This window comes from Schistocerca cancellata, chromosome 1, assembly GCF_023864275.1.
Source record: "Schistocerca cancellata isolate TAMUIC-IGC-003103 chromosome 1, iqSchCanc2.1, whole genome shotgun sequence".
In the NCBI taxonomy this organism is placed as follows: domain Eukaryota; kingdom Metazoa; phylum Arthropoda; class Insecta; order Orthoptera; family Acrididae; genus Schistocerca; species Schistocerca cancellata.
Genome location: NC_064626.1, coordinates 10,380,358 through 10,393,291, shown reverse-complemented (window position 1 = coordinate 10,393,291; position 12,934 = coordinate 10,380,358). Strand labels below are relative to the sequence as shown.

Genomic DNA, 12,934 nt, shown 5'->3' with positions numbered 1-12,934 from the left:
GAATAGGAACTGTGGTGAGTCAGTGGAGGAAATGGTTGGTGTCTTTTACACTGGAGGGCAGGTTGTGTGTAATTGGAAGGGTGTTGGTGTATGAGATCAGGGATTCTCTAAGTCGGGAAAGATTAACTGGCTACAATGAGGCATCCTGGATGGTTGGGTTTATGGACTTTAGGAAGCATGTAGTAGGTAGGAGTGTGGAGAATGGTAGGCACGAGGAGAGGGATAGACTCAGGGGAGAGGTTTTAAGATTGGTCTAAAGATTTGAGGACGGATGGGAATCTTGCGGGATTTCTGGAATGGGGTCATTGTGGCAGGGTTTGTAGGTGGATGAAACTGACAGCTGGCAGACACCTTTAGTCAGGTATGCCCTGCAGCTCAATACCACAGTGATGGTGCCTTCATCAGCAGGTAGTATTATAAGGTCAGGATCAGTTTTTAGGTGTACAATTGTAGTTCTTTCTGTGAATGTAAGATAAGCCTGCATGTTGATGGATTTAGAGAAAGATGGTGAGACAAGGTTTGAGATTAAGAAATTCTGGAATGTTACCAGAGGGTGACATGGGGCTGTGGAGGTGGATCACAGTTGGATGGAGGAGTGAACAGAGTGCGTCAAGTATGCTTCAACATTGGTTTTGGGTTGAATCTGATTGGTAACAAAGAAGTGTATACTCTGTAGGGATTGGGTGAAGGAGAGAACTGTTTAGCAAGGGCAGCATGATTGAAACTGGGAGTAGGGCAAAAACTGAAGTCTTTGGAAAGGACTCAGTGGGACGAAGGCTTGTGGAGGAAAGATTCATGTCAATATTTTGGGTCTATTTAGATTCTGCATTCTGTGTAGGGGTGGGAGTGAGTTTTGGAGGGTAGGGTATATGTAGTGGGTCTGCGAGGCAGGGATTGTCAGGTATGGGGGTAGTCCAAGGCTAGATTAGCTGAACAGGTTTGAGCATTTTTTGAGGTGGACCAAGATTCCACATTCCAGTCCGAGCTGCCAGAGATGGCAGTCATGAGTACGTGAGCTGTGCTTGCTTGTGCGAGTAAATGTGTGTGTGTGTGTGTGTGTGTGTGTGTGTGTGTGTGTGTGTGTAGTTCCTTTTTCTGAAGAAGGCTTTGGTCAAAAGCTAAATGTGTAACAGTGTTTTTGTTGTGCCTGTCTGCAACTCAGTGCATCATTTTTACAGCGAGTACCAATCTCTCCTTTTCCTTATATTGGTGATATTCCAACCTGGAGTTTCCATTAATAATTAATGCAAACCAATAACGCGAGTAGTCAAAAGCCAAACTGACCACTGAATCAAGAAATGAAACAACTTTTGCTGAAGGTTTCTCGGGTCTCCAGCCAGATGGCAGCGTCGATGACTCCGCCAGAAGACGGGTAGTACAACACTTCCCGAAATGCCGCGAGATATCAATGCTACCTCCCGGCTGCAGACCCGAGAAACCTTCATCGACAGTTTACACCGGGAAAGCCTACAGTCACTGAAACAACTTTTATTATATTCTTGTCAGGTCTGCAGCCAAACCACACAGTCACGTTAAAAGAATATTTCACTGACAGTCTGGCTACCATCTTCAGGTGAGAATGGCATATGCTAAATCTCACCACAACTGATTCCTGCCATGAACAGCAGCCCTTTTATACAGCACAGAAAAGTTCTTTTTTTATTCTGTTGAATAAATGAATGATGGTTGTTTTATGCTTTGTATTTTATGAAAAAATTTTCAAATACATCTACCAGTCACAAAATTTGTTGACTAATAAATTATTTATTTAGTGGCATGTTTCGAGGTGATGGATCATGATCAGGCTATAGTGGCATTACAAAAACATTTAACATAAATGTACACAGGTATTAAAGTTTGTCTACATGACTGCTGTGGTCATCCAATGGAGAGAGAGAGAGAGAGAGAGAGAGAGAGAGAGAGAGAGAGAGAGAGAGAGAGAGAGAACTTAGTAAGAGAGAATGTCAGTTTGGATATCTGTCTGGTTTTACAATATACAAAGTGACATCACCTCTTACTAGGTTATCCTTCTCTTCTTCAATCTTCTTGCGATGTGCCGCCATGCTACAAGAACAGGGTGAGTGAGTGTTTTACAAAAAGTTCCATGTGAACGGGACACAAATATACAACGTGACACTGCCTCCTACTAGGTTATCCTCTCTCTCCACAGGATAAGCACAGCAGTCATGTAAAGAAACTTTAATATCTGTGTACATTTATGTTAAATGTTTTTGTAATGCCAGAATACCCTGATGAGGCATCACCTGGAAACATCTTGCCAAATAAAAAATTCAGTAGTCAACAAATATTGTGACTAGTAGCGGTATTTGAAAAGCTTTTAACATTTTTAAAACAGCCGTGTTACATCTCGTATGTATTACAGGGCCCTTATAATGACTACACAGCCAAAGCTCTGTAGTACTGAATGGTACGATGTAAAAGGACGGTTTGATCCTCACGATAATAGCCAGTGTGGCAAAACGTTATCATTCAAGAAATTTTCACTTTGCAGTGGTGTGTGCACTGGTTTGAAATGTCCTAGTGTATCAATCCGTGTGCCAAACCTGGATTCGAACCTGGGACTTTCGCCTTTTGCAGGCAAGTGCTCTACAGAGACTGAGCTATCCAAGAACGGCTCACGATTGTGTAGTCAAGATTCATTTGGGTAGTGTGTAGGATTACTAATCAAAATCATGATGAACTTTGTTAAGAAAGAACAAATAATTCTACACTGACAACAAACACAGTATTTCCAGTTTGTCAATTTCAATTAATTATGCAATACCTCCCATACAACCTTGACGTTCGTTGTAAATACTGTTCACTACACAAATACAAAGATTGTCTTCCCACTACCCCAGACCATCACAATCATATGAGCAGCCTGGACTTAAAGGCAAAAAATTCATACTTCTCGTGCTGACTCCCACATTTATTGACTAATCTCAGAAGCAATAAAGCAGTGTATCTTCCATTATATAACACTGTTTTCCTCAGCAATGCACAATCTAACTTCTCCAGCAGAACTCTTCTTGTGACAGAAAATGTCTGTCCCACTTATCACATTTCTCATACCAACTAGAGTAGCTTTTTGTGGGTGCCCCAACTTCTGCAACATGCTAATCGTGTTCTGTGTTTCTCCTGCCCCTTGTGGCACTACCCTTTTCCTAGCTATAAATTTGATACTCAACTGAATAATATCACTAAACATGATCCATCACTGGTAAAATGCCCACCATCCCTCCATAGTGGTCACGTGTGGGAGATATGGTTGCTTGTTTGAATGGATGTGTGTGTGTGTGTTTCTCCTTTTCTGAAGAAGGCTTTGGCCAAAAGATAAATGTGTAACTGTCTTTTCATTGTGCATGTCTGCAACTCAATGTGCCTTCTTTATGGTGAGTAGAGGTCTATCTTTTTCCTCCAACCTGCAGTTTCCATAGTTTGACAACTGAAAGATTTTGGTGTTCAGTTCACCAGGCTTGCACACAATTGTTATTCTTCCCAACACTTCAGAATTCCACAGGTGGGAATTTTAAATATAGGATATGTTTGTTCTCACCATCCGCCTCTTTCTTATTTGCATCAATTATATATATCTCATTTTCACCTCTGCTCCTCTCCCCCTCTAATTCCCTTACCACTGATTTATTGCCACCCATGTCATCACCACTGAAGCCATATTATCAAATTTCGCTGCAGCTATCATTCCAACGCTGAATTCCTGTTGCACTATCTTCCTACATCTGCTTTAACCCTAGGTATCCTTCCTATGTAATCCATCAGTGATCTGCCGGTCTACAAACTTTCCCATTCTTTCGACAGATGAAAGGAGCTTTAGTAACAAATGCTAACATCTGTTACCTTTACTTTTTTTCTATCTCCTATTTGCTACTATATGTTTATGTATCTTTATATGATTATATTAGTGCATTGCACCCACTCTTTTTTCTTTCATTTTATGTGTGTCACACATATTTCAACTGTAAATGGGATATCACTTCAGAGTACTTCCATTACTCTATATTTTAACTAAATAAGTACCTGCTCTCTAAGTATCCTTGACCAAGTGCTCAACAGTGAGTTTTTTGGCATTAAGGCAGTTAACTTCAAGATTATTAGTGACCAAAGAGTTCCGCAAAAAAAATTTTAAGTTGAAAGCCCATGTGGACTATATGCTTTTGAAGCCATTCATAGTTACTAGTACAGTTGAGGCAAGAAATGTCATCAAGCTTTTTGAGGGGAGAAAAAAAATTGTACATGGAGAATCTTTTTAGTAAATTGCTTCATATTTTTATACCTTCTTACAATGAATTACACCTCACTTAACACGCGGCATATTAACTTTATGCTTTATGCAAACAAATATGTGAGTTGATTTTTGTGAGTCGTCTTTTACATGGCAAGCTCAGCTATTACCTCCATAATCACTGTATTAGAATTTCTCAGTTTCAATCTTCCTTCAACTCTCAATCTCAACCTTTGCACCGCATTTTTCCCCTTAAAAAACTTCTGAATTTGAAAAAAAAAAAAATAATAATAATAATAATACTGAAAAGGAGGCATTTAAAAGAAATTCCTTGGTTGGCATGAACACAAACAAAGAAAAAGTAAAAACACAGTTACACACCAATGAATCATAAGTCTCCGCTTCTTGTTGCACTTTACCGGCTGCCTGCATCCTCTGTTGCCTTTTCTTTTCAACGGCTCCTGTTCTGTCTAAGAAAGTGTCTTCATCACTGTCGTAGAAATCATCTTCCTCCCAATTCTTAGCTTTTCGTTTTCTGCTCTCTATAAGTCAGACACCATAATTAATTACCATCACATAACAATTCAGCAAGAATGTATCACCACGCACTTTACAGTTGGAAACAAAAGGAATGAACAAGCTAAGACTTGATGTTCACCACACATCACATTCTTACACATACACCAAAGAAATTATTCCTACGCAAAACTGATAGCTCTCCATTTGCAATAGCAATAAAAATTGCCAATAGCAATAAAAACTGCTGACATTTCAATGTCATACAAAGACACGATGAAACATATTTGTATTTTCCATGTCACTGGCTGAGAGCAGCAGCTAGCATATATCTTTTAGCAATAAAGTTCATTATAATCAACTACCCACATAAAAAATTTCAATGGCTACCGTGGCTTCAACTTACCAGTTATTTTCAACAGCCTGTGGAATGATTCTTGGCCCCAAGCTGAGGCACCCGGCACCACCTTCAATGTCTCCCACCACAGTATGGTAGTTTAGCACCATGAACTACCAAATGTTTTGGGTGTCTTCAAGCTCCTCATGGACTCAGCAAATGTTCCCAGCATTTGCATGGATGTACAACTTGTAGAACTTTACGACAGGAACTCTCACACTTGATGACTCTAGCCATATTCTGAAGCAGCCTTAGGCTGAGAATCATTCCATGGGAAATTAAAAATGGCTGACAAGTTGAAATGGCCAAATAGCCAATGAAATATCTGACAGTAATAAACTTTATTATTATGAAGAAAGAGGATAGTGCCAAATATATACTCAAATTAGTGAAGCTCTCCCAGTTACTCTAATTGCATAATCACATGAACTGATATGGGAAGCTAACTGAATACCAGCACATACTCACAGAAACTTTGACTCGAAACCTGGCAGAAAATCCAAGGAGACTATGACTGTACGTAAAGTACACCAGTGGAAAGACACAATCAATGCCTTCAATGCGCAATAACAATGATGAAGTTACTGGTGACATTGTGACTAAAGCAGAGTTACTAAATATGGTTTTCCGAAATTCCTTCCCCAAACGAGAAGAAAATATTGCTGAATTGGAACCAGAACAACTGCCAACATGAGTAACTTAGGAGTAGATACCCTTGGTGTAGAAAAGCAACTTAAGCATTTTTAGCAGTCATATACAACCGATTGCTTATTGAAAGATCCATACCTCAAGACTGGAAAATTGCAAGTCACACCAACATCCAAGATAGCAAATACGAGGAATTCGCTAAATTACAGACCCATATAACTAAGGTAGATTTACAGAAGGTATTTGGAATATATACTGTGTTCAAACGTTAGGAATATCTCAAAGAAAACGATTTATTGACAAAAAGTCAACACGATTTCAGAAAATATTCTTGTGAAACACAACTAGCTCTTTATTCTTAGAAAGTAATTAGTGTTATTGACAGGGGAAGTCAAATTGATTCCATATTATTAGATTTCCACAAGTCTTTTGACACCATACCACTTACAAGTGATTTCAAATCAAATTGCACGCCTATGGACTATGTATCAGTTGTGGGACTGGATTCGTGATTTCCTGTCAGAAAGATCACAGTTTGTAGTAACTGATGGAAAGTCATCCAGTAAAGCAGAAGTAATACCTGGTATTCCACAAGGAAGTGTTGTAGGCCCTCTGCTGCTACTGATCTACATGAACGATTTAGGAGAGAGTCTGAGTAACACTGTTATACTGTTTGCAGATGATGCTGTCATTTATTATCATGTAAAGTCTTCAGATTGTAAAAACAAAATTGTAAAACAATTTAGACAAGATTTCTCTCTGGTGTGAAAAGTGGCAATTGACTCTAAACAACGAAAAGTGTGAAGTCATCGACACGAGTACCAAAAGCAATCAGCCGAATTGCAGTTACACTTCAAAACACACAAATCTAAACACTGCAAGTTCAACTAAATACTTAGGAATTACAATTACGAATAACTTAATTTGGAATGATAAAACAGATAGTATTGTGGGTAAAGCAAAGCAAACACTATGATTTATTTGCAGAACACTGAGCAGCAGGTCTACTAAAGAAACTGCCTATGCCACACTTATATATCCTATTCTGCAGTACTGACACGCAATGTGGAATCCGCACAAGATAGGATTGACAGGCTGCATCGAAAAAATTCGAAGGAGACCAGCTCGCTTCGTATCGTAACGAAATAGGGGAGACCGTGTTACGGATACGATATGTGGATTGTGTTGGCAATCATTAAAAGCGAGGTGTTTTTCACTGTGGCAGTATCTTCTCCTCTGAGAGTGAAAATTTTTTGTCAGCACCAACCTACATAGGGAGGAATGATCATCATAATAGAATAAGAGAAATCAGACGTTGCACAGAAAGATTTAAGGGTTCATATTTTCCGGATGCTGTTCGAGTGTGGAACGGTCGAGAAATAGCTCAAAGGTGGTTTGATGAGCTCTCTGACAGGCACTTAATTGTAAATTGCAGAATAATCGCACGGATGTAAATGTAGGTGACAATGCATCTCCCTCACAAATGCAATGAGTCAAAACAAATTTTTTATGTGGAATAATTTATACTACTGCAGTCACTTTTTACTAATATTTTATTAGCACAATGCATTTCAGCAGCACGGTGCCATCATCAGGTGCATTATACAGTTACTTATTCGTCAGCTGATAGGTTATGTACATCAGCTGTGTGTGCCAGTAGGATTAAGAATCGAAAAATAAAACTGTGCGGAAGGATAAATCTGTTACAGTGTTGTCCTTCCACACAAATCTGTTACAGTGTTATCCTTCCACACAGGTTTATTTTTCGATTCTTAATCCTACTGGCACATGCAGCTAATGTACGTAACCTATCAGCTGACAAATAAGTAACTGTATAATGCACCTAATGATGGCACCGTGCTGCTGAAATGCATTGTGCTAATAAAATATTAGTAAAAAGTGACTGCAGAAGTATAAATTATTCCACATAATCTTATAATACAGTCGCAGACCTCAAACGACGTCCAAATAACACAGATAAATTTAAAATTAAACAATTTTTTTCCCAAGATATAGGCAATGTTACAGTGAGAACTTTTTTACTACAGTTATTTTCAGTCACTGATCACCTATATACATTGTTATTATTATTACCAATTTTGGCAATAGCTATCTTCGTGTCTGTTAAGGCAAAGGAAATTTATATTTGCTACGACAGATCTGAAGATGGCTAACACTGAAACTGGTAGTAATCGTGATAAAGTACAAATGCCATCAATAAATGAAATGAATTGTAATCGGGACAAAATACCACTAAGCAATAATCACACAGAAAACATCTATTACAATCCCGTGCTCGAGTTTCTGGTCCAAGGACGAGGCAAAATGTCCTCACTAGAGGTCCCTGTGCAGGCAATGTCTGTCAAATAATCTCAGATGGGAGAGAGCCTCACCAAACAGGACGGGCAAATCCAGATTTGATAGAAACAATGATAGGCAAACAGTACAGTTACAGGGTCAGCATAAAAAATAAAACCTGTGCATTCAATGCTACCGCTACGCTACGCTACCGTAGAGTACCTGTGGAACCGCCCGCAGATCGCGGCACCGCACTGAAGTTGGCAACGCACACCAGTGCTTCAAACGTCTTCAGTGTCTCACTGCAATTCACAACGAGGAACGAGAGAGGCCGGAGAAGACACGCCCTCGCTCTCGGCACAGAGGCGCACCCTCGCACACGGGTCAATACGGAGCCGAGCGTGGGAGTGCTCGGCCCCAGTCGGTGGCCTCGACTGAAGCAGTTGACATCGTCGAGTAGGACTAATGTGTTACTTGAGTCTCAGATGGAAATGTATCTTTGTAAATGTTGGACACTGTATTTAAAGAGAAGAGGTTGTCAATTAGTGCATCAAGTGATGCTTTAATATTCAATGGAGATGTAAATTACCAAGCATTCCTGTCGCAAAGGATTACATCGAGATAAGTAAATCTTTTTTTCGTTCGTGTAATAAAGTGAAATATTATTTCGTATGTTGTTGTGTCAATGAGCCATCTCCCAGAGCAATCAAAGAACCCACAGTTAAGGCTGGACGATTGAAGTTTCATCTGGTCATAACAATCGACACCTAGAATCGGTGCCTGTACAGCTCGTCTTTCACGCTGACTGACTGACTGACTGTACGGAAGTTGTGCTATATTTCTGGCTGTTGCCAAGGTTTTGTTCTGTCACACTCGAGTCCACATAGTGCAGGAAGGCGACCCAATTTTCTGCCACTCCGCACATCTCCCTCATTAACTGCTGGCAGTCAATAATGTTCGTTCTCTTTTCGAGAGGCTACCGTGACTTATCAGTGCTGGCAACTCGAACTTAAACTTAAAAAAGCTATAAGGAAAACCGACAGTTCATTTATCTCTATTATTATTTAACAGGGTCTAAAACAAAAAATTATTAGTGTTGAATATGAAATACATCTAGTACATTTACCCTTATATTGATAACAAATGGTGTTACTACGATTACCTGATTTAGAAGCAGAGCTGTATTTCTTCTGGATAATCTTAATCGAAGTCGATTTCTTGGACTTCAGGGAATAGACGTGAAGAATTTCTATGTTCCACTGATGTTTGTGATGAAGTATGTTGCAAGGTGCTCGGTGTGTCGTCACTAGATCCGACACAGGTCTCACTACATGCAGCCTTTGTCCCTACTTCAGTCAACACTTTGGGGTGGGGAACAGATAATTTTTGCAGAACTTCCCCATACAATGAAGTCCTGATCTTATTGCTGTAATAGATTTAACATCTGTATTCCCATTCTATTACACAACCTGGTTTTTATGATGTTCATAATATTAAAAGACCTCTCGACCTCAGCATTCGACCACGATAGAACTAGCAGAAAGAGTGCAACCTCAGCTAACTCTTGAAATGAATTGTCACCCGATGCCTCCTTATAATTTCCCACTTCGTGCCAAAAATGAAATGTTTCTGAGGTTTCTTTCCAATTTATGGATGTCAAATTCTGCAACTGTTTTTGTGATTTTTTCAGCAGGAATCTTCAAATGAATCATTTTATAACGGATTTTAACCATCAGATGTTTATTTGTCCCATTAGTCATCTACCGGTTTTGATTATTAACCATCATCCAGAATGTAGGGTACAAAAGATTAATTAAAGTATCGCATATTTCTTTGAAGCTAAATAATATCGAAATTATCCACTGAAATTGTACAATCGCCTGACATGAGATATGACTGTCAGTATTCTAAGACAAATTTTTCCTGCAAGATCTGGCCCGCACCCCTTTCACAGCTATGACCTAACAACAGAACTTTCCTCCTACTTTCTACCTTTTTTGAAATCGGTGGTTTCCTGGTGAAAGTCTGTTGTCTGCCTGAACCTCCTCCTTAGTTAACTGAGGTAGCAAGGCAAATCTAGTGTTTGTACCAATGATGATACTGTCAGATACTGTTCTCTTTCTGTGGCCCCTGTTCGTTGCTAACACTTCGCACCTGTCTTTATTCTTCTACCCTTCTCCCCCTTAACCTCATCAGTTACTCCCTAGCACTATCCAGTTCAGCCTTAAGGGGGGTAGGACGTCGAACGGGCCGACTTGGAGCAGGAGAGGCACTACAGGACATTTTAATTTCCACTGTCTATACTTTTACAAATAAATTCATAAAAGTTTGTCAGCATGACCAGGATGGATTCGAGATTCACACTCATAGCAGTGAAGTTCAAAAACATAACAAAATAAATTTTTTTACATGTGAAATTTCATCATTTTTTCGCTTACTATTGGCTGCATTTGTTGCTATAGGTACATTTTTCTTCACAGGTAATAGAGATTCTTTGATGAATTTTGCACAGCATACAAACCATACTTACAGGTGTATTAAACTCTAGAATTTTTCACATCTATTAAAAACTGTGGTAAAAACTGAGATAATTAACTACAAAATTTGATTTTTTTCTAAACATAAAGTTTAAAACGTAACAGCCCATTCATTTTTTCATAAATTAAATAGATTCTAGAGTTTCAGATACCTGTAAGTATGGTTTGTATGCTGTGCAAAATTCATCGAACCGTCTCTCTTACTTATGAAGAAAAGTGTACCTACAGCAACAAACGCAGCCAATAGTAAGTAAAAAAAATGATGAAATTTCACATGTAAAAAAAATTAGTTTGTTATGTTTTTGAACTTCTGCTGCTATGAGTGTGAATCCTGAATCCTTCCTAGTCATGCTGACAAAGTTTTATGAATTTACTTGTAAAAGTATAGACAGTGGAAATTAAAATGCCCTGCTCCAAGTCGGCCCGTTTGACGTCCTACCCCCCCTTAAAGGATCTTATCTTCCCTTCCTGTTCAGCTATTTTCCTAGTCATTGAATATACTCTGCAATACCATGGAAGAGACTCATTTACTTCCCCAGTTCCCTTGCCACTATATTCCCCTCAATGTAACAATCTGTAACAACAGCTCGATAGAATCTCAGAACTAACTTTCCCACAGCAAGTAGAGCACTTGCCCGCGAAAGGCAAAGGTCCCAAGTTCGAGTCTTGGTCGGGCACACAGTTTTAATCTGCCAGGAAGTTTCATATCAGTGCACACTCCGCTGCAGAGTGAAAATCTCATTCTGGAAACATTTCCCACAGCAGCTCAAACATTTCTCACTTATGGTTGTTTACAATACTTTTATTACAAAATTTATCTACACAATAACAGAAATATTCAATTGACTACAGATCACCAGAGTCTACATACACAGCATGCAACAGTGAGGCAATATAGTCTGTCAGTCAGTCAGTCAGTCTGTCTGTCTCTCTCTCTCTCTCTCTCTATCTCGATTTGGCTGTTGTTGTTGTTGTTGTGGTCTTCAGTCCTGAGACTGGTTTGATGCAGCTCTCCATGCTACTCTATCCTGTGCAAGCTTCTTCATCTCCCAGTATCTACTGCAACCTTCATCCTTCTGAATCTGCTTAGTGTATTCATCTCTTGGTCTCCCTCTACGATTTTTACCCTCCACACTGCCCTCTAATGCTAAATTTGTGATCCCTTGATGCCTCAAAACATGTCCTACCAACCGATCCCTTCTTCTAGTCAAATTGTGCCACAAACTTCTCTTCTCCCCAATCCTATTCAATACCTCCTCATTAGTTACGTGATCTACCCACCTTATCTTCAGCATTCTTCTGTAGCACCACATTTTGAAAGCTTCTATTCTCTTCTCGTCCAAACTAGTTATCGTCCATGTTTCACTTCCATACATGGCTACACTCCATACAAATACTTTCAGAAACGACTTCCTGACACTTAAATCTATACTCGATGTTAACAAATTCCTCTTCTTGAGAAACGCTTTCCTTGCCATTGCCAGTCTACATTTTATATCCTCTCTACTTCGACCATCATATAGCAAAACTCCTTTACTACTTTAAGTGTCTCATTTCCTAATCTAATTCCCTCAGCATCACCCGACTTAATTTGACTACATTCCATTATCCTCGTTTTGCTTTTGTTGATGTTCATCTTATATCCTTCTTTCAAGACACTGTCCATTCCGTTCAACTGCTCTTCCAAGTCCTTTGCTGTCTCTGACAGAATTACAATGTCATCGGCGAACCTCAAAGTTTTTACTTCTTCTCCATGAATTTTAATACCTACTCCGAATTTTTCTTTTGTTTCCTTTACTGCTTGCTCAATATACAGATTGAATAACATCGGGGAGAGGCTACAACCCTGTCTTACTCCTTTCCCAACCACTGCTTCCCTTTCATGCCCCTCGACTCTTATAACTGCCATCTGGTTTCTGCACAAACTCTAAATAGCCTTTCGCTCCCTGTATTTTACCCCTGCCACCTTCAGAATTTGAAAAAGAGTATTCCAGTTAACATTGTCAAAAGCTTTCTCTAAGTCTACAAATGCTAGAAACGTAGGTTTGCCTTTTCTTAATCTTTCTTCTAAGATAAGTCGTAAGGTCAGTATTGCCTCACGTGTTCCCACATTTCTACGGAATCCAAACTGATCTTCCCCGAGGTCGGCTTCTACCAGTTTTTCCATTCGTCTGTACAGAACTCGCGTTAGTATTTTGCAGCTGTGACTTACTAAACTGATAGTTCGGTAATTTTCACATCTGTCAACACCTGCTTTCTTTGGGATTGGAATTATTATATTCTTCTTGAAGT

At 39.4% G+C, this 12,934-nt stretch overlaps 1 protein-coding gene across 2 annotated transcripts in view; it reads right to left on the bottom strand.

Moving 5' to 3' along the window:
• LOC126164011 (kanadaptin) overlaps positions 1-12,934 on the bottom strand; it is a 318,048-nt gene that overhangs the window by 104,179 nt on the left and 200,935 nt on the right. For both annotated transcript variants that reach the window (XM_049920204.1, XM_049920205.1), the window contains exon 5: positions 4,628-4,788. In XM_049920204.1, the coding sequence (XP_049776161.1) occupies positions 4,628-4,788 (161 nt within the window). The remainder of the gene's footprint in view (positions 1-4,627; positions 4,789-12,934) is intronic.